Source organism: Martes martes, assembly GCF_963455335.1.
Source record: "Martes martes genome assembly, chromosome: 7".
NCBI lineage: Eukaryota > Metazoa > Chordata > Mammalia > Carnivora > Mustelidae > Martes > Martes martes.
The window spans coordinates 132684596-132707613 of NC_137894.1; the positions used below are offsets into that span (position 1 = coordinate 132684596).

General features: G+C 45.7%; 1 protein-coding gene across 10 annotated transcripts in view; it reads right to left on the minus strand.

Annotated features, from left to right (window-relative positions):
- Window positions 1-267: 267 nt before the first annotated feature.
- SIPA1L1 (signal induced proliferation associated 1 like 1) overlaps window positions 268-23018 on the minus strand; it is a 365306-nt gene continuing 342555 nt past the window's right edge. For 8 of the 10 annotated variants that reach the window (XM_080808595.1, XM_080808603.1, XM_080808601.1 and 5 more), the window contains 5 exons: window positions 19456-19702; window positions 6719-6865; window positions 5171-5285; window positions 2833-2917; window positions 268-2231 (listed from right to left, as the gene is read on the minus strand). In XM_080808595.1, the coding sequence (XP_080664721.1) occupies window positions 2088-2231; window positions 2833-2917; window positions 5171-5285; window positions 6719-6865; window positions 19456-19702 (738 nt within the window). In that variant the 3' untranslated portion in view covers window positions 268-2087. The remainder of the gene's footprint in view (window positions 2232-2832; window positions 2918-5170; window positions 5286-6718; window positions 6866-19455; window positions 19703-23018) is intronic. The other 2 variants (XM_080808602.1, XM_080808600.1) reach the window with 1 other exon arrangement.

Sequence of the window (23018 nt, forward strand, 5' to 3'; positions counted from 1 at the left end):
ACATGGATAATGAAGAGGGAACTAATTAGAAAGTGCTCCGCAAATATTAAATTGTAAGTAGAGAAGCCAAATTAGGAATTCTCGAAGGACATGTGAATGGAGTAAAAAAAAAGTTATTAACATTCTAAGAGGGACAGAAACTTTGAAGAATCATTTAGCGTTAATGGAGCCTCGTGAGAAAGTTGGTTGCAAGGAGGGTCAATGAGTTACTGGGTGGTCTTTCAAATCCGAAAACCTCAAGCAATAACACCAAAGCATTTTAAAAGAGCGTTTAAAATGAATTTTATTGTTTGAATTTTACAAGTAGTCTTTAAAGGCTTCAAACAAGATTCTGTTGCAAAACTCTAATAAATAGCTTGCCCCAAGTCCCCAAACAAATGAAAGACAAAATAAAAACTGAGCTCAGAAGGATAAGCAAGACTTCAGAATGCTTGGAGGTCAGCGATCTTTCTCATTTACAAAGAGATATCAGGCAATGTAACAATCTCCTTCATACAAGTCAAAGAGAGAAAGAGACAGACAATTGAGATCTTTACAGAGCACTCCGAAATCCTCCTATTTCCAGGATGGAAATGTCACCCAAAAAAAAAAAAAAGAATAATAATTCCATGGAAAAGTCGCAATCATGAATGAAACTGTAAAAATCTGGAGGAGGGGGCAGGGGGAGGAGAGAGAAAATCCATCCTGTTTCTTTCAGGGATGGAGGAAGGAGTTGAGATTACTTGGGGCAGGGAGCTTCCGAGCAGATGACATCGCAGAACGTTCCCTACATCAGAGTTGCCACTGAAGGGACACAGGTGGCAGCTTCGTGACATTTTTTTGAAGGCAAGAAACAAGGCCCCCAGGGCTCCCTGGGTCCCTCAACACTGGTGGGCCTGGTGTGTCCGTCTGCAGGCCTGGGGGCCTTGGGACGATGGCCAGAGGCCCAGGGCAGCTGCATCACTAGACAGGAAAAATAGCACATCAGTCATTTCTGCAGCAGAATCCTCTGGCTGGCCACAAAAGGATTCGGAAAATGCCGTGCTGGAATTGCACACTGGGACATGCAGGTTTCCAGAGCCCATTCTATGATCACAGTCGTTGCTCCTAACAAGCGAGTATTAAACAATTTAACATTCACTTTTCCCTAGACTGGTCAAGTCTTGCTTTGGAGAGAATTAATTAATATGGTAATCTTTGAGTAAGCTAAAAATACAATTTTGCCACATTTTCATCTTTACACATCTCAAACAAAAGCTTTTGACCAAAATGCATACAAATTGAGATTTTAGTCGGGAGGAATTCTGAAAGCCAGTAATGTTTGGAGCCGGGAAGCTGTAGAGGCTGATTCCAGTCAAACCAGACAGAAAGGGTTCTAGCTCTGAGGAGCACACAGGGGGGACCATCTCCAGGGGAGAGGAACTGAGGGGTGGAGTGATGTCACAATGCAGGACAGGAAAGGGGTGTGGCCTGAGGCACTGGCTCTGTCTCCTGCATGGACTTTCGGGTAACCCTGAGCCCGCTGTCCTCCGCAAGGTAGGGACAAAGGGCACTAGCTCATGCACAGGTCATTCAAGGGAGGTAGACATCTTCTCCAAGCACCTCCCTCCCCAGGCATTTCAGGACAAAGGTAAGGAAATCCCCCTCCCCAAAGAAACCATGTGCAAAAACTTTATTTTCCTAGGAGCAATGACGTGGGTCAGTATAACGAGGGAAAGCTTGGGTTACCTGAAATCAGTAAGAGCTCATGGAAATAGAGGCAGATGGAGCCCAGGCGGCCTAGGCCCACTTGCTTTTTAAAATACGTAACAGATAAAGATATTGTGCAAAAAAATAAAGACATTCACATTTTAGCAGTTAAACTTTTATTTTACTTTTTAAAATTTTTATTTACTTTTTTGTTTTTCTTTTCTACAAAAGGCAGATAATGATTGTTGATCTGCAATTGTTGTGTTGTGCACTCCCCGACAGGGGCCAGAGTAGGAAGCTAGGGCGGGCGGGCCGAGAAGGCTCTCGGCGGCATGGCCGAAGGAGCGCCAAACGGCACCGGAGAGCCCCCTCCTCCCGGGCCCCCTCCCCGAGCCCGGGCCGGCCCCCCGCAGCCTGCCCTAGCTCATGTCTATGGTATTGAAGACCCATTCCGTGAACTTCTTCAGCTTGTCCGAGGCATTCTGGGACTCCTCCTGCAGCCTCAGGTTGTCCTCCCGGAGGTGCTGCACTTCTGCCTGCAGGTGGGCTTTGTCTTCCTTTTCCTGGGGGGCAGGGGAGAGGGGGAGAGGGCTGGGACCCAGCAGCTGGGATGGGTGGCTAGGGACGCGCGTGTCCCCTTCACCCACTTCTGTTCTTCATCCTAACACTGTATCCCCGGCCTGACCCTGGGTATCCCGATACTCAAAGCCAGGGATCAGGTCCCCCAGGGGCTCACTACGGTTTATTTTGGAACGCGAAGACATTACCGTGTACCTTAATGTCTTCGACGAGGGCGCTCTTAGATTCTGGACTGTCGTTTGGTTTTAGGCTCTTAATATAGTCAAAACTACATTCCATGCTCTTGGTGTGAAAGCCCGACTGACAGTGAAGATGGGTGGGTCTGGGCTACTGACCCATTAGACGGGGGGTGGGGAGGCCGAGAGAGGGCTCCGCGGGGCTGGCTGGGGTTCAACAACTTTTCTGCGCATGCGACAAGGAAGGCCTGCTTGCACGGGATGTGCTGGTGGGAACCGAGCGCCAAGAAACTTGTGGACCGTGTGTCCCGAGAAAACGGACAATACCCACGTGTTCTTCCACTGATAGGGATTTGTGCGAGGGCGGCCGGCACTGACCGGGCGCTGTGCTTTGGGAGTACGTGTTTACCTTCTTCAGGTCTTCCCGGAGCATCTTCAGCATACCTTCCAGCTGGTCCACTTTAGAAGCCAGAGTGGGGGAGGAGTCTTTACTGCTGGGGATGAGAAACAAAAGACGGGGTTGGCCGGGTGTGCTGGGCATTTGTTAATGAGGCTGCTGTCTCTGTAAAATGATTTTTTAATGTCAAATTTCTCAGTACGGGTGACCCAATGTGCATTTTCACTTTAAAAAGGAAAAGGGTCATTTTAACAAAAGGTAACACAAGGGTGAACGGCAGCCCATTAGTAGCTTCCTCTGTTAAAGATGCCGGTCTTCATGACAAAAGCATACAGGACAGTAAGTGAAAATGGTCTGTTTGGCAGCAGGAGAGGTACTTTCTGGAAGGCACAAATATCAAGCAGTGCAGTGTTTCCTATTCTCTTTAGCGGCTGAAAGAAGGAGAGAGCCACTCCTCTGGGGGCAGAAGGACTGAGGTCAGCCCTACCTTGGGGCGACCAGGAGAAGGTAGGTCTCTGTCCCCAGAAAACAGTCTGTGGTTACTCATCCATGTGCAGCTAACTTACCATGCTCCTGTCTCAAGCTTGTCTAAATATCTTAAAATATTAAAAAAAAATAAGACATGTTTCAAAAGCTTGTCCGTGAAACCTTAATGTCTCCTTTGCTATTATGATCTGCAAACCAGGCCCTCCAGTTCCTTTCTCCCAATTTATAGAAGTGCTGGTAAGGCCCCGCTCGTGGACTACCAAAAATCCCCCGGGGAGCTCGTGGATGACAAGGCCACCCAACTGGCTGGACCGAAGGCCCTCAGCAGCCGTTCTTCGCCCAGCTCCTGTGTACCCGAAGTCAGGTCCAAGTGAGCTCTAGCCGGATCCACCACCTCAGAGTCCACAACCCACGAGCTAAAGCCTTCCACTGGGAGAATGTGCAGCTGCCTCTCCCCAGAGGCCAAAAGGGAAGCCACAGACAGACCGAGGTTTTGGAGTCCTGGACTCAAAGGCAGTACGTACTGGAGCTGTGTTGCTGTCTCCTGCTGATTCTAGATCTACAAGCCCCAAAGGCCAAATTCACAGCGGCATGAGTGTCTCAAGGCTGTAAATAAATGAAATGATAAGGAGCTCCAAACCTCTAAGAGGAGGATGCCCCATGAAAACGCGCAGCAGCCCGTCTTGACTTCTGAAGGTTTTCAAAGTGAATTACGTGCCTGCAGAGGTTCTGATTTTTAGAAACACATTCAACTCCAACTGTTCACTGAGCAAACGTGCCCGGCACCACCCTCCTCTTCGGAGGACTTGCTGCTCGATAATCCTTCCGCAGGAAAACGGACTCGTTCACTCAGACTTCTCCTGCTCGGAGGGCCCATCCTAAGGTACATTCTGGGTTCACTGTGCCCTTGATGCTCTATTTTGTTTTTTCTTTTCAAAGTTCTCAGCAGCCAAAGTAACTGCCATTCTCCCTCCCAAGATGCCTCAGTGATCAGAGCGAACGCAGCACCTGTCCCTTACATTCCGGACAGGCCACGCCGACTCTTCGCTTTCCCTGTGCAGAGCACTTCCTTACACACTTGATCGGCGAAGTCTTCAGAACAGCCCACGGCTATTTGAACGACCTGTGCTAACCTCACTTTCCCTGCCGTCGCCTGTCTCCTAGATACCTGGATTCTTAACCATCCTCAAAAGGTTTTAAAAGGACCAATTTCAAGCCGCTGACCTCATCCTGCATCGGGGAGCACCCACGACGTGTGCCACGGCGGCCCGTCGGATGCTTTCCCACAGAGTCCGCGCGCGCAACTCCCCAACAGCCTCACCACTTGGAATCAGACAGTGGGATCCGCCTCGGCACAGTTCGACAAAAGTCAAAATCCCTGCTCTTAACTACTCAGGAAACCGTCTGGGCCTCCGTTTGCACTTGCCTTTCGTGTCCTCTCGAATCTTCCCTCTCCGGGTGACCCGGATCTAACGTCGATCTGAAGCAGCACGGGGGGAGCTGCTAAGATGGGGGCACACGGACAAGTCTGACCAACAGACAACAGGGGGAGGCACTCCCAAGCCGGGCTCAAGGATGCCGGGTACATGCTTCTCCTCACCTGAGGTGATCAGTCCCGAGAGCATACATGTATTAAGGCCTTAATGAATTACAAATATTCACGATTATGACTAAGCCATCAAGAACAGTTCAATGATGTTTACAGTTTTAGTTACAGAGCATTCTAAGACGTGAAGAGTCTGGCCCTGTGGTGGTGAGCTCCGGTCAGCTAATGCCTGCGGCCGCCACCTCTTCCCCACACCCGCTGTCAGGACAGCGGCGGACACACGGTGCCGAGCGCCGACCTCGCTACGGGGTGACTGACCTGCTGTAGGACTTCATCTGGGCCAGAGCCTGCTCCTCGAGCTGGTCACTGTTGGATGCAGCACTCAAGGGCCGGTGGCCTTCGTCAGTAGCAGCAAAGAAGGAGGCTCTTTGGACTGGAAGGGAGAGGAGAAGACGTTCGGTATTTTGGAGCCACATCCCGGGCCGGGTCTGTCAAAGGTCAACAACTAGCCTACGCTGACGGTCACATCTAATCAACGTGTGGGGATACATCAGGAGCCTTCTCTCCTGCCCCCTGGAGGAGAAAACCACTGTTTCAGCTATAGGACAGGAGCGGTGGACGATCCCTTCTGAAAACACGGGCTGTGAATCCACTCGTAATCTTCCTTTTCTTACTCATCAAGTAGCACTCTATGACATGTTTCCCTGGAAACAGGCACTGTGCCAGATGTCCAGACCAGGGCTTTTTCCACTCAGTGATGATATAAAACGCACTTCGAGAAGTAGGTTCTCCACAAGATTCCCGGCTACCTTGGTGGGTTTTAGCCAAAGTCCAACCATATGTATTTTTAAAATAGACCCAACCTAAAACTTGAGCCAAGAAAACACCATCGAAATTTCAAAACCTCTCATTAAAAACACAAAACTACCACCATCTCCTAGAAGGGAGAGTGACCAATACATTGAAATTTACAGTCATGTCAGTACTGGGGAGCTGCCAGCGGCCAGCACGGGACTGCCTGTGGCCTACTTCACCGTCACCTCATCAAGTTCTGAAAATTACAGCTTGACGGACTAGCTACTTTCAATTCTTCAAACAGAAGCCACCCCCCGCAAACAGCAAAACAAAAGACCCCCAACCCTAAACCACTCATCTGTTGTCTTTGTTTTCGAAAGAGTATTTTAGCCCCGAAGAATCTGGAATGATGACCACAGAGCGAAGTCAGTCAATTCAAGAAGGGCGTCTGCCAACCTCACGCCCACATACCCGGACAGCATGACACTCCGCTGCTTCCGTGCTGGCACGCCAGCGCCCGTGGGAGGGCCTGCGCCTGAGAAGCGCGCAGACAGCGGGTTGGCACAGGAACAATGTGGACCGAGAACACGCTGCCGGCGTCAGGAGAGGTGAAGGGGCAACGCAAAGGGAATACCCCCAACATCTGTCAAGGCTGGGGCAGGGCCAAGCGGGACAAGCATCCCTAACAGATCCAGTGGTGCACTTCGCAATGACGTCCTCACCTCGTGGTCAGAGACTCTCTCTGGATAGGTGTTCTTTTCAGCCAAGTGACAGCTGGGATTCCCCCCACTCCCTGCCCCTCCCGCGTGTGGGGAGGGGAGACAGCCATGCTACGAAATCCTACGTAGAGGAAATGTCAGGCTGCATCAGGTTAAATCATACAGCGTGTGCCCCACTGAGCGCTCGCTAACCCTTTGCTCAACGAGTTTCCAGCTGGAAGCGCGCGCCCCCGTGCGGTCAGTGTGTGCAAAACAGCAGAGTGGACAGAGACTGACCAGAGCCTCACAACCCCCCAAACCCGGCATGGCCTTGCAGCCCTGCGCGTCCTGCCTGGACGGTTCACGGACTCACCCTCGTAGGCCTTGGCCGCATCCACTAGGTTGGACCAATCTAAATCCGCAGCCGCGTCGGGCAGGGGCATCAGGCCAGGGTCGGGCATGGGAGGCCTTCGGGTCTCCTGGACGTCCGTGAGGGAGCTGTCGGAGGCCGAGAACTCTCCTGTGACAGAGAAGAGAGATGAGATCCTTCTCGTGCCCGCTGGAGAACCGCTCGAGATCTTACCCAGGCAGAGTGACCTGGAACCCGTTTCTCGTCCTGCAGCTCGTCAGGGGCTCTTCTAAAGCACACATGAACTAGGAACTGGTTTCTTCCAGTTAACTCATTTCCTAATCGTCTCTCACTGTCTCAGCTCTAGTAGTGTGAGGCCCAGAAAAGCTAGTTTTGCCCTGAGACAGCATGTCTGCTTCTGTGGGAGCTGTCCACGGGGAGGGGGGCAACACGTCCTCCATTCTGTTTTTGTTTTTTTCCCCAGAGTCAAGGATTCAGACTAGGACAACGAGGCCTGTTTCAAAAGCCAGACCGGAGAAGCTTGTTGATCCCTGTCCTGGGGCAGAATACTGGACTCGGCCCTGGGACCTGACCACCTGCCTGTGGACTCCCTGCCCCCAGGGACTGGCCCCGCTGGTTTCCACAGCAGATGTGTCTGCAGGCTGATGTGGGGAGCAAATCAGATTGCACGAGAGTGCTCGATTACCCGAACGGAGTTAGTGCAGGCAGGTGATTTTAGGACTGGGGTTGGCGTTCTCTCCTTCCCAAGGACAGAAGCAGCAGCTTTTGGGATCGGTTTTGGAACACAGCAGCCCAGCAGCCTGAGCTGCTTTAAGGTAACAATTTTAAAAACACAAACATGAAGTCATCGTGACGATGAGCCTTCGCTCGGCCTTTGCTTGAGCCTGGGGCATAGAAGAGTGGGTGCAGGGAGCCCCCCGCCGTCCAAGCGCAAGCTGCTACCGCTCAAGTTCACGTAGGCAGAGAACAGAGTGCGAGGGCTGCTGGGCTCATGACATACAGACGCTCTCAGCAGGGCAGAGGCTGGGGCAGGGGCGAGGGCAGAGTGTGCGACTCCTGCAGAAGGGACACGGGGACTGTAACAGTAAAAATCCATGCCACCGCAAGCTCAAATCTCAGTTAAAATTGCTGAGTGACTCCAGAAACACCTGTTTGCAAGGAGTTAAAAAGTTTCCCCAATGATGATAGCCTGGTAAACCAAAGTATATTTAGTGCTTGTTTTCCCTTTCAAATGACAGAAAGAACTGCTCTGAAGTACAGCTGCTAGTTATTAATGTGCTTAAATTAGCAAAATGATGAGTAAATGGAAATCAACAAATACTGCCAGATATTAAATGCTCTGATCTATTTAAACATGCTCCCACCAAGGGTAAGTAGGGGGAACAGACAATTCTGCGTGTCACTCACAAGCCTTCTCTCCCTTTTTCTCTGGCACCCACATTTCCATATGGACAAAAGAAGTCGCTCCTCCCCATTGCCCAGTGACAGTCGCTGAAAAGGCCAGGGCTGAGGCATCGGCCCAACAAGGGCTGCTCCGTTTAGGAGATGGGGTCACCGTGCTGCCTGACTTTCAGGAAAGCAAGGAGCTCACAGAGGGCAGCCCGTTTCCTCCCTTCCGCGGCTGGATAGTGTCTGTATGTGTGATTTCCAGGTTGCTCTCTTAGAACGAAAACCTCTAGAAGACAGGGTCTGCTCTGACAGGACACATGCAGACATGCCTTCTACAAAGGGTTTATTGCTGCAGGAGCAATGGAACTCAGGGGAGAGTGGCCCCAATGTGGAGACACAAGGGGAGAAAAGGTTAGGGCCTATTTGGTCACTACCAGGAAGTTTTTTCTAGAGTCTAGGTGGTAAAAAGTGGTCATTTCATGTCAACTTTGGAGGGTGATCTCGTGAAGAAAAGAGAAGCCAGATTCCAGCTGTCATCAGATGGGGGAGAGGGAGCAGGGGAAAGCTGGCATGCTCCCCAAGGGATGCCTACCGTCGGGGAAAAGGGAAGCAGTGAGCAGGACAGAGGTGGTAGAGGGACACGCACAAGTGTGGGTCGAGAGCTCATGTGGGATGTGGGGAGAAAGCAAATGAGGCAAGCAGGAGATTCAAAGAAAATATTGCTCCAGAGAAGCAGCAGAAAGGAAAAGTAACATGGGTCTGAACGGCAGCAGAACAGCCGGAAGGAGAAAGGCCAGACGGGAGACCGGGTACCGCATGTCTAATGAACAAGCAGGACCCCCGGTTTCATAGCCGGTGTCTGCTGAGCGAGGTCACAGTGGGGGAGAGTAGGTGTAGAACTTCGGAATGGAGGTGGACAGAGGAGAGAGAAAAAGAACAAATGTAAACCATAGTCCCAGAATATGGTCTTTCATAAAAGAAAGCAATCACAGAGCAGGAAGGCATTTAGGAACCAAAGGCAAGAACATGGAGGTGCCTGGCATCAATACGCCTTTCCCTAGACTAATACTTGTTCACTGAATGAATGAATGAGCCAACCAACGACCGGCTGACACCACAGGCAACACCCTCAGAGTCCAGCGAAGACAGAGCAATGGCAAGTCTGGGTTCTTACGGTGGCTAGAGGGGGCCAGTGGATCCAAGTCTCCAAAAAACAATTTAATTTTAGCCAAATGTGCCCAATCACAGTAGCACATGGGATGTTTGGTAAGAATATAATCTCCAAACTACACCTTTGTATTAAAATTCAGCAGGTCTTGGGAAAGGTCTGGAAATCTGTGTTTTTATCAAGCATGCTCGGAGAGGGTTGGTACATACACCTGGTGTCCCAGTACTTAGGGCTGCCACCCAAGGGATGCCCCTTGATTGCCTGGCTCTGGGGGCCATGGGGGAACCTGCAATTCTGGGTCCCATGGGACTTTAACAATTGAAGGGACAGTTCTTGACGGGCTACCACCTGTAGGGCACTGCACAGAACACAGACTGAAACAAGCTCCAGTCTTTCTGCTTATTCCACAGTTTTGGCCTAGGGCAGGCATCAGGTTTGGCACATGGCAGTGCTCATGGGGCACAGAGGCCAGCCAGTGCATGCTATCCTTGTGCCTGCCCTCTGCCTTCCTCAGGCTCACTGTTATCTCTCAGAAAGGAACTTAGACACTCACTTCGTACCCCAGTTTTTAGGATTGCCACCTAGGAGACACTCTGAAATCACCAGGCTCTGATGGCCAGTGGGGCTTACAGTTGTGGTCCAATAAGACTGTATATTTTCATACTTTAAGAGCTGCTGCCAGAGGGTCTGGCTTTTAATCACCTACAAATCCAGGTGCTGACTGAGATTTTCCCCTTTGGGACACTGGTCTTGGCAGACCCCCAACTACTGGGGTCTATTAAAAATGAAACAGGCTGGGTGCCTGGGTGGCTCAGTGGGTTAAGCCTCTGCCTTCGGCTCAGGTCATGATCTCAGGGTCCTGGGATCGAGCCCCGCATCGGGCTCTCTGCTCGGCAGGGAGCCTGCTTCCCCCTCTCTCTCTGCCTGCCTCTCTGCCTACTTGTGACCTCTCTCTGCCAAATAAATAAAATCCTTTAAAAAAAAAAAAAAAAGAAACAGGCCGTTTGGACCATCACAAAGGTTTGAGAGACCAGAAAGAGCTAGGTCTGGGTTGAAGGATGAGGTTCATCTCCCAAACGAGGCTACTCCTTCAAGACCGGGGGAGGTGGCTGTCTTATCTAACACAGAGACTGACACAAGGAGCCCAGCAAAATGAGGAGACAGAGAAGTAGGTAATGAATAAAACAAGATAAAACCACAGAAAAAAATCCTTAATGAAAAGAAGGTAAGTAATCTGCCTGAAGAGTTCAAGGTACTGGACGTAAAGATGCTCGCTGAACTTGGGAGAACAGTGAACATAGTGAGAGTTTCGACAAAAAGAAAACATAAGGAAATATCAAGTAGAAGTCACAGAGCCAAAGAATATAATAACTGAACTAAAAAATATACTAGAGGGGTTCAACAGCAGATTAGATGAAGCAGAAGAAAGGATCGGTGAATTCAAAGACAAGGCAATGAAACTCATCCAATCAGAGCAGCAAAAAGAAAAAAAGATTGAAAAGGAGTGAAAACAGTTCGAGGGACCTATAGGACAATATTACGCAGACCAACATTTGCATTATAGGGGTCCCAGAACAGGAGAGAGAAAACTTCCCTAACCTATGGATCCAGGAAGACCAGAGTTCCAGACAAGATGAATATAAAAAGACTCACACCAAGACCCATTATAATTAAAGTCTCCAAAGTTAGACAAGAACATCATAAATGCAGCCAGAGAAAAAGAACTTGGTAGGTACAAATGAACCCCCATAAGACTTTTCAACAGGAACTTTCCAGGCCAGAAGGGAGTGGCTGAAAGAAAAAAAAAACTGCCAACCAAGAATCCTCTACTCAACAAGGTTGTCCTCCAGAACTGAAGGTGAGATAAAGTTTTCCAGACAAACAAAGCTGAAGGAGGGGTGCCTGGGTGGCTCGGTTAGCTAAGCATCCAACTCTTGATTTCAGCTCAGGTCATGATCTCAGAGTCCTGGGATTGAGCCCTGTGTTGGACTCCCCACTCAGCAGGGAGTCTGCTTGTCACCTTCTCTCTCTGCCTCTCCCCCTGCTTGTGCTCTCTCTTAATCTAAAATAAATGAATCTTTAAGAAAAAAAATCTAAAAGAGTCCAATACAACTAGAATGGCTTTACTGGAAATGTCAAAGGGATGTCTTTAAGCTGAAAACAAGGTGTGCTAATTAGTAGAAAGAAAACACAAAAATATCAATCTTACTGGAAAAGGTAAGCATATAGTGCAGGCAGTAGTAAATTAATTACAAGGCTAGTAAGAAAGAAGACAAATATAATAAAAATAATTATTTTACAGTTGGCCCCTGAGCAACACAGATTTGAACTGCATGGGTTCACTTCAATGTGGATTTTTTTCTATAAATATTTTGGAAAAATTTTTAAAGATCTGCAACAATTTCAAAAACTTGTAGACAAACTACACAGCTTAGAAATATATATATATATATATATAAAAAAAAGGATATCTTGAATGCCAAGTACATATATAAATCTATTACAAAAAGTTAAAACTTTCCAAAACTCACACATACTGTACAGGGCATCACTCACAGTTGAGAGAAATGTGTACAACAATGCAGTATTACATCATAATTGCACAAAATTCACTACGGGACATACTGTGGACTATTATAATTCTGGAGCCACCTCCTGTTGCTACTGCAGTGAGGCCTGGTGTTCAAAGTAGCCGCTTAAAATGCACGTGAGGCTGATCATCTCTGCATGAGCAGTTCCTCTCTCCAGTGAACTGCGTATCACAGCAAAAACCGGTCTCCATTCTCACGTACTTTTCGTTGTGTTTAGTGCAACACCATAAACCCTGCATAATGCCAGGGGACCCATCCGAAGTGCTACTAGCGATGCTGGAAGTGTTCCCCCAAAGCAGAAAAGACATGAAATAACACAAAACAGTTGAACTGCTTAACATGTATCCCAGATTGAGGTCTGCAGCTGTGGTTGCCTGCCATTTCGAGGTAAATGAATCTAGCATAAGGACCATTGTGAAAAAAGAAGAGGAAATCCATGAAGCTGTCACCAGAGCAGTGCCACAAGGCACAAAAACCTGGTACTTTTTTTCAAATACCCTTTTATCTCCTATTGAAAATGCAGCTTTCAGGGGGGTGCAGGATGGCTAATAAGAAAGGCTTTCCTGCAGACTCTAATATGATTCAAGAAAAAGCAAAGTCATTATATGACGACTCAAAGGAAACGGAAGGTGAAAGATCGAAAGCTATGGAATTTAATGCCAACAAAGAATGGTTTGATAATTTTAGAAAGAAGTTTGGTTTTAAAAATGTCAAGATAACAGGAGAAGCAGCTTCTGCCAACCAAGAGGCAGCAGATGAGTTCCCAGACACCATTAAGAAAATCACTGAGGAGAAAGGATATCTTGCCTGAACAGGTTTTTAATGCAGACAAAAGTGTCCTGTTCTAGAATAAAATGTCACAAAAGGCATTTATTATTTAATCCATATGAAGAGAAGTGAGCAGCAAGATTTAAGGCAGAAAGGGACAGACTACTGTTCTGTGCAAATGCAGTTTAGTTTAGGATCAGAGCTGCCCTTTTCTATAAACCTACCAACGCCCGAGTCTTGAAACAATACCAGCTGTCAGACTTTTTGGTTGTACAAGAAGGCCTGGACAATGAAGACCCTTTCTCTGGATTGGTTCCATTGCTGCTTTATCCCTGAAGTCAGGAAGTACCTTGCCAGCAAGAGATTGCCTTCTAATGTACTTTAGATATTGGACAATGCCCTCGCCACCCAGAACCCCATGAGTTGGTGTTGAAGTGGTCTACTTGCCCCCAAACACGACATCTCCAATTCATCCCCCAGATCAAGGGGTCATCAGAACCTTTAATGATGATTATACACAATATTCTTCTTCTTCTTCTTCTTTTTAAAAAGATTTTATTTGTCAGAGAGTGGTGCACAAGCAGGGGGAACAGCAGGCAGCAGACTCCCCACTGGGCAAGGAGCCCGATCCAGGATTTGATCCCAGAAATCTGGGATCATGACCTGAGCTGAAGGCAGATGCTTAACTGACTGAGCCACCTAGGCCTCCCTACACATAGCAGTCTGTGAAAAGAACTGTCAACACTATGGAAGGGAATTTTGATAGACAGAACATCATGAAATTCTGGAAAGACTGTACCATCAAAGATGCCACCATGATTATAGAAAAAGCTGTGAAAACCATCAAGCCTGAAATAATGGATTCCTGCTGGAGAAAACTGTCCAGATGTTGTGCATAACTTCATAGGATTTACACTAGAACCAATCAAGAAAATCATGAAAAAGGCTGTGGATTTGGCAAAAAGGGTAGGGGGGTGAAGGGTTTTAAGATGCAGATCCTGGAGAAGTCCAAGAGGTAACAGACAACACACCAGAGGAATTAACAGAAGGTGACTGGATAGAGATGAGTGTTTCCAAACTAGTGCCAGATGAGGAGGAACAAGACAGAGAAGAAGTGCCAGAAAACAAATTGACACTGGACAATCTGGCAGAAGAGTTCTGATTCTCCAAGACTTCTTTTGACTCCTTTTATGACATGAACCATTCTAGGATATGGGTTCTGAACTAATGCTCACAGTGGAAGGATCGGTACTGTATAGAAACATATTCAGAGAGATGAAAAAGCAAAACAGTCAGAAATTACAATGTATTTCCAAAGAATTACACTGGGTGTGTTGCCTCTCCCACCTCTCCTTCCAACCCTACCATCCCTGAGACAGCATTGCCAACCCCTCATCTTCCTCCCTTTCCTTGGCCTACTCAATGTGAAGACAGGGGTGAAGACCATTATGATGATCCACTTCCACTTAATCATGATTAATTCCTCTGGTGTGTTGTCTGATGATATAATCATCAGGCCATACAGTTAATAAACTGATCTGTTGTGTATGTAAACGTTTTGTGTAAAAATCTAACCATATAGCAGTAATTGTACAAGATGCTTTTGTGCCAACATCACCATCGCCACAATATTCATCATGTAGAACACTGAGTATAAGTCTTGTATGGAAGTGGATACCCTGTCCTTACATAGGCACATGTGACTGATGTTTAATATACAATTAATAATGCCTTAGTTTTCCTACTGTTTTAAAATTTTACTTTCAAGGAATTACATTATTGTAAATTATGTCTCTCGCTCTTGTATCAGCCTATCATCATAGGTAAGTGGTTTTTAAAAAATGTAACAATGTTTCTAGAACTGTACTACGAATATGACTGTAGTACTTTATGCCATAAAAATTTTATAGGGCTTCATTCATTAGTGTACAGACAAGGCCACTGTGAAGAAGTGTATCAGTTCCGCTAGGCTACCATAGAGCAATCATACTGCTCTTGCTTCATTATCTGTGCATGAACTGTTATACCTATAAATAAGTATGCATTCCTTTTCACTTTTGACATCTAGTGTTAGCAATACATATAACATCTACAGTGTTTTGAATCCTATAAGACAAAAATTGTATAGGTACTGACAGATGGTTAATTATGTAAACAGACAAGGTAAATTTATGGTATTGGTAAATGCAGTACAGTACTATAAATGTATCTTCTCTTACGATTTTTAATATTTTCTTTTCTCTAGTTTATTATAATATTCTAGTATATAAGACCTATACCATACAAAATATTTGAAATGACTGTTTATGTTAATGGTAAGGCTTCCAGTCAACACTAGGCTATAGTAGTTAATGTTTCTGGGAAGTCAACAGTTACACATGGATTTTTGACTATATAGAGGGTTGATATCTCATACTCCTTTGTTGCTCAAGGGTCAACTGTAATTAGTTAAGGGATACACATGATAAAAAGATGTAACATCTTTTAGATGTGACATCTAAAACATAAAATGTTGGGGGAGAGTAAAAATGTGGAACTTTAGAATGCATTTAAACTTAAGTTATTATGAACTGAAAATAAATGGTTATAAATCTAAGTTATACAAAAGCCTCACGGTAACCACAAAGCAAAAACCTATGATAGATACACAGAGGATAAACGGAAAGGAATCTAAGCCTACCACAACAGAAAGTTATTAAACCATGAAGGAAGAGAGCAGGAGAGGAAAAGAACACAGAGGAACTATAAAAAAGCAAAAAGTTTATGCCGATCTTTGATTATTTGAAATGTAAATGGACTGTTTTCTCCAATTAAAAGACACAGAGTGGCTGAATGAGTAAAGAAAACCCATGACCCATCTATATGCTGCCTGTAAAGAGAGTCACTTGAGAAGTAAGGACATATATAGACTGAAAAGAGATATTCCATGCAAACGGAAACCAAAGAAAGGTGATGTATTAGACAAAAAACACTTTAAAACAAAGACTGTAATCAAAGACAAATAAAAAGGTATTACATAATGATAAAGGGGACAATCCAATAAGAGGATATAATGTTTGTAAACATTTATGTACCCAACACTGGAGCACTTAAGTATGTGAAGCAAATATTAACAGACCTGAAGGGAGAAACAGCAATATGGTGATAGTAGGGGACTCTGATAACCCACTTTCATCAACGGACAGATCATCTAGACAGGTCAATTAGGAAACATCCACCTTAAATGACACACTAGACCAGATGGACTTTACAGCTTATACTGAATAGTCCACCCAAAAACAAAAGAATAGACATTCTTTTCAGTCACACATAGAACATACTCCAGGATGGAGCATATGTTAGGTCACAAGTCTTATTAAATTTAAGATGACTGAAATGAAATCAAACATTTTCCCCCACTATAATGCTATGGAACTAGAGATCAATTACATGAAGAAAACAGAAAAATTCACAAATGTGTGAAGACTAAATAACTAAATACTACTAAGTAACTACGACAAAACACTAAATAACTACTAACTAATTGCTACTGAACAAGCAATGGGTCAAAGAAGACATGACAAGAGAAATCAAGAAATACTTTCAGAAGAATGAAAAAGAAAATACAACATACCAAAGCTTATGGGATGCAGGAAAAGCAGTTCCAAGAGGGAAGTTCATAGTGACAATGCCTACATATCAAGAAACCTCTCAAATAACCTAACTTTACACCTGAAGGACCTAGGAGAAGAACAACAAATAAAGCCCAAAGTTAGTCAAAGGAAGGAAATAACAGATCAGAGTGGAAATAAATACACAAAACACACGAAATAGAGATCAATGAAACTAAGAACTGGTTCTTTGAAAAGGTCAACAAAATTGACAAAGTTTTAGCTAGATTCACCAAGAAAGAAAAAGACTCAAAATCAGAAATGAAAGAGCAGACACTATAACTGATACCAAAGAAATAAGAGAGGCTCTTAAGAGACTACTATGAAGAATTATACGCCAACAAAGTGTGCATAAGAAATGCATAAACCCCATAAACATACAACTTGCCAAGACTGAATCATGATTATGAGACTGACATGCCACCTGCTGTGCTAAGTCACTAAGACTGAATCATGAAGGAACTGAAAATCTGAACAGACTGATTACTAGTAAGGAGATGGTTGGAAGATCTGTTGAATACTGATTCAAACAAAAACCCAGAAACAGAGGACTTTACTGGTGAATTCTACTGAACATTCAAAGAAGAATTAACCCTTTTAAAACTCTCCCCACAAAAAAGCAGCAGCAAAAGGAACACTGCCAAACTCATTTTATGAGGCTAGCTTTACCCACCCAGATACCAAAACTAGACAGGGACACCACAAGAAAAAAAAAAAAAAAATCACAGGCCAATACCCTTGATGAACATAGATGCAAAAATCCTCAACAAAATATTAGTAGACCGAATTTACAATATATTAAGAGTACCTCCTTATACTACGATCAAGTGGAATTTGTCTCAGGGATGGAAGGATGGTTCAACATCCACAAATCAATGTGATACATACCACATTGATGAAATGAAGGATAAAAGTCATATAATCATCTCTGTAGATGCAGAAAAAGCATTTGACAAAAATCAACATCCATTTATGATTAAAAAAAAATCACAAAAAGTAGGTATAGAGGGGATGTACTTTAACATAATAAAGGCCATGGCTGACATACTCCACAATGAAAGCTGAAAGCCTTCCCTCTAAGGCCAGGAACAAGACAAGGATGCACACTCTTACCACATGTATTCAACAAAATATCAGAAGTCCTAGTCGGGGTATTAGACAAGAAATAAAAGGCATCCAAATATGATGTAAAACTCACTATTTGCATGGGGTATGATATTAGACAACCCTAAAGACTCTACCAGAAACTCTTAAGAATTAACAAAGGAGTTCAGTAAAGTTGTAGGATACCAAATCAATTCACAATAAGTCTGCTGCATTTCTATACACTAATAACAAAATGTCAGAAAGAGAAATTAATAATCCCACTCACAATTGTAAACAAAAGGAATAAAATACCTAGGAATAACTTGAACCAAGGAGGTAAAAGACCTGCACACTGTAAACCATAAGATACTGATAAAAGAAAACTGAAGACACAAATATGTGGAAAGATACTCCATGCTCATAAAAGAATATCGTTAAAATGTCCATACTACTACCCAAAGTAATCTACAGATTCAGGGCAATCCCTATCAAAATTTCAATGGCATTCTTCTCAGAAGTAGAACAAGCAATCCTAAAATTATGTAATTACAAAAGACTGAATAGCCAAAGCTATCTTGGAAAAAAAACAAAGCTGGAGGCATTCACGCTCCTGATTTCAAACTATATTACAAAGCTATAGTAATCAAAACAGTATTATATTAGCATCAGAACAAACATGTCAATGGAACAGAACAGAAGCCCAGAAATAAACATATGCATATGTGGTCAATTAATTTATGACAAAGGAGCCAAGAATATACAATTGGGAAAGGATGGTCTTTAATAAACAGCGTGGGGAAAATGGGATAGCCACATGCAAAAGAATGAAACCAGAGCACTATCTTACACCAAACCACAAAAGTTAACTCATTATGGATAAAGACTTAACTGTAAGACCTAAAGCCAAACTTCCAGAAGAAAACACAGGCAGTAAGCTCCCTGACATCAGTTTTGATGATGATGACTTTTTGGATTTGACACCAAAAGCAAAGGTTTGTTACCTTTGTTAGGTAAAAATAAACAAGTAGTCCACATGCACACGAAAAAATTTCTGCACAGCAAAGAAAACCATTAACAAAAAGAAAAGGCAACCTATGGACTGGGAGAAAATATGTGCAAATCAGATCTGATAAGGGGGTAATATTCATAATGTATAAAGAATTCCTTTAACTCAATAGCCAAAAAACAAACCGATTAGAAAATGGGAGAATCTGAATAGATATCTTTCCCAAGACAAAAGAGAGATGGCCAACAGGCTCAACACCATTAATGATAAGGGAAATGCAAATCCAAAACCACAACGAGATACCACTTCGCACTTGTTAAGGGAAGATACAAGTGTTGGCAAGGGTGTGGAGAAAAGGGAGCCCTTGTGCACTGTTAATGGGAATGTAAAGTGGTGCAGCCACTGTGCAAAACAGTACGGAGGTTCTTCGAAAATAGAGCTACCATATGACCCAGAAGTTCCACTCTGGGTATTTATGTGAAGAAAATGAAAACACTAGCTTGAAAAATATACATATAGCCCCAAGTTCACTGCACCATTATTTATAATAGCCAAGATAAGGAGACAACCTAAGGAGACATCCACTGATGGATGAATCACACACACACACACACACACACACACACACACGAATATTACTTAGCCTTAAAAAGTGAAATCTTCTCATTTGCAACAACATGGGTGGCCCCTGAGGGCACTATGTTGATAGAAATAAATTAGAGAAAGACAAGTCACGGGGATTACTGTGTGGAATTATTATTATTCTTATGTGGAGTTTGCTAAGAATGCATCTTAGAAGTTCCCATCACAAGGAAGAAAACACTTGGCAACTATGCAAGGTGACGGATACTAACTAGACTCACCATGGCGACCATTTCACAATATATACAACCATCGAATCACTATGTCGTACAGCTGAAACTAATGTCATCATTAGTTACACTTCAGTAAAAACAAACCCCGAACAGGCATCCCAGGTGACTCTGGGGAGGCCGAGCGTCTGTACCCCGAGGTCTGGGATTACAGGCGCGCGGCTGACCGAGGCTGGCAAGCCGGGAATCTGAGCACCCAAAACCACTCACCATGCAGCGACTTCATCCCCAAGGTGTAAGATGGCCTCCGCAGCGGGAGAGACTTGGGCAGGGAAGGGTACGTGCTGCTGAAGAGGACGTCATTGGGCAGGGCTTGGTCCAGAAGCGATGCCCTGGAGGCAAAGAAGTGCTCCCTCTGGCCGCTGTAGATGCTCTCATCGGACAGCGTGCGGTGCAGGGCCCGTCTTGCCGTGGGCGTGGTAGGAAAAGGCGACTGGGGCGAGGAGAGCGCCTGGAACTGAGAGCGGTGGGCAGACAAGGATTTACATGATGGCCTATGTCCTCATGACAGAGAGCAGCTCTAGGAGGAGGTGCCTCTTGATAAACAGCAGCTGCTAAGAGTCTACTGAATCAGTTTGACAGAATGTTTTTTAGGATGGATTTCTACCCACTAAAATAGAGAAGCCATCTACACATTGATACAGTTCTATATAAATGGCAGGAGTTCTAGATAGCTGTTCTCTCTCGTCCTTTGCTTTTGTCACCAGATTTGACATTTAGTTGAGATCCTTCTGCAAAAAGCAAGCTTCTGAGAATCCCATTACTTGAGAAACAAGAGACACATTAACTAGTATTTAAATATCCAGCCTCAGAGACAGCAGAGTATCTGGTCGGTTAGCAATAAAGTTGTATTTATTCAGTCCTTCCTAGACGAGTGTTCACCTTGACAGGGAGAACGATGTAGAGGACAGGTGAAGATGTGAGTAGGAGGGCTGAGTCACAGCCGGCAGAAGGCCTCTGCGGGACGTTCTGTGACAACGGGAAGGGGCAGACAGAGGACGACACAACCGTGTCTCCACTGAGGACGCCGGGAACAGAGCTGACACTCAGGGTCTAACATGCTTCTGTTCATCAAACCAAGGGTTAATCAAGTCAAAGCTCCCTGGGAAGTGGTGTGCACAGCTGCCGCATAAATATGAACAAATAACGAGTCAAACGCATTGTCAATGAGCCCCAGGTGTAGCCGACGGTGTAAAAATTATGCTCACTTCTAAAAATTCACGATGAGTGAAGCACAAGGTACATATACGCTTGCCTAGAAAGCGAAGCTGCTGAGATGAGACTCTGTGAGTCTGTAAATGCAGGGAACTGGGTGTGGAAATGGTGGTTTTCCTTTTCCGCTCACCGAGAAGAGTGGGCATGGCAGAAGTGCAACGGCCTCCCTGATTATGATTTTAAAAGTATAGCCGGATCCTCTCTCTCCCATCAGCAAGCTTCTAGGACTATCACGTAAGACTCCTGCCTACCAGGCCAGGCCCCAGATCTCTCCATTCAAACACTGCTCCCGATCTGTTTTAGTGCCTCTGGGTTCAGCAAAGGGACTTCCTTTTCTAGTGAGTATCCCTGCCCTGATGGTTATACAGGAAGGTGGTTTTCCACTAATTCTAGTTCCAGCCTCTTTGGGAAGTATTAACATACTTCGGGGCAGTGAACTGCCACCTGGAGGAGGTCCTTGGAGAGGCACGTTTTCTTAGAAGTTCTAACATCTTACACTGAAGGGAGGCAGGGCAGGAGAAGGAAGGAGGCAATCGGCCTCGATGCTTCCCGCCCATTAAAAAGTCGTCTTGTCCCAACATGTCGGGGTGGTCCCTCACCCCATCCCTGCTCCCCTCCAGTCTGGAAGGCGCATGCACACCGATCTGGTTCTGAGAGCACCCTGGGCCTGCCTCCTGGGGTGCTTACTGGGCAGTGCCCGGTGCTGCGAGCCCTGGGAAAGAACCACCATGAGTCAACACTGACTCGCAAGGGCTCTGAGAGCGCATCGGGCCAGGGGGCTTTGCAGACTGTCCTGGGGACCCTACCGGTTCCTCACAGCATCACTGCCTGGGGAGCAGAGACGTTCAAGTGGGACCCAGGCGCCCGTGACACCCACCCCTCCCATCGGAGGAACTCCACTTTCTTACTTCTCCGTATTAGACTTCCATGTTTTATTTTATTTAAAAAGGGGGGGAGGGGGTTTCCCGAACTTTAAAACCATCCGGCACCACCAATCTATTTCAAAGCTGAGGAACACGGCCTAGAGGAGGGGCCTCTTGCTCTAGGTCAGCTCCTGTTCTCGCACTCTTCCCAGGCCTCCTGGCTTCATGAGCTGGTCACCAGCACCCACCGTAAGCAAGCGCCAGCACTCCCCGAGCCCTGGAGCTGCCTGCAGCTGCCTCCTCTGGTCTGTGCCTCACAGCTCTGGCTGCAAAGCGGGACCACGGGTTTGCACTGTGTCTGTTCACCTGCCGCTGGGCGCAGCCCTCGGGGACGGTAAGGTGATTCCTCTCTGCCTGCCAGTGAGGTTTCTTAGAAGGTCAGCAGTCTGCCATTTTCCTTGAGACAGGAGCTCTGTGGCAGGTGCTTAGGCCCTGTGGCCACCTACCTCTGAGCCACAGCTCCCCACGTCCCACAGCAGACATCACACGCTGCTGGCAAATCACCCCGTATTAACCCTCTCTCCTAGGTAGCACCCGCTCTCCAAGAAAGCCAGTGTGATCCGAGTGGGTTCCAAGTCTCATTGCCCGAAGCTGGCCACTGCCAGGACCCTGACACCTGATGCAGTGGCCTGGGGCCTCGAGCCAGGCCTGGCCTGGAAGACCTCTCAAGGGCACGCTGGCCTTTCTGACACAGCAGAGCCATGGGCATCCCAACGGAGAATTTCGGAAGATACACGGAGATACTTAGCTAAAGTCATCTGAAACCAAACCAAAAAGGAGGACACTGGAGAAATAAGTGCCTTACTTCCAGCCCTTCCCGGTAAGAGAGGAGCCTGCGGAGAGCCTTCTTTGCAGAGGGTCTCTCGGTAATGCAGTCAGGACATAAAGAAGGTGCACCCCTGTTCCAGGAATGTTAAAATAATTCATTTTGGAAATAAAAGCCAAGAACAGGAATAAGGGCAAAAGAGACATTTGCTTTCAATTATTTCTACTGCATGAGTAAATCAAAAGAATCAAAGCTCTAAGTCTGCCCCTTTCCAAAAATGTGAAACCGAGAATCGGAGGAAAGATTCCTTTCAGGGCAAGTTTTATTTTCCTCTAACCTCAAAGGAAAAAATCTGAAAAAAAATTTATTTTGAAACTGGTACTTAAACATTTTAATACACCTCTTTGGGCTCTGACGGATAAAGAAGTTTCAAGCACTGTCTTTTGCGAGGTTGCTAAGGAAACCATTTGTACCCTGCATGATGAGTCAGAACCGTGAAGTGCTCGCTTATAAAACAGAAATTACAGAAATCAAGAATGACCAAGTCTTTAAAATGATTTATGATGTTAATGTTTATGTTAATAAATCTTTATTTCGCAGCACAATGCCAGAATGGCCTTTGGAGTACACTTAATTTCTATAAATGCTGATTTTTCGGTTTAGGGGTATGTCTGACCTATCTTGAGGAAGGTGCAGGCGCGCACACGCTCTTGTGACGAGAAGCCGGAGTGAGAACGGACAAGGGCCACATAGCTCATCCCGCTGCGCATGCCCCCTGCACTCTGATCCTGGTTGGAGGATAGCAAGTGGTTAAGGAAATACTTCAGCTTATCTTTCCAATCCACTATCAGAGCTCCTCCTAAATTACA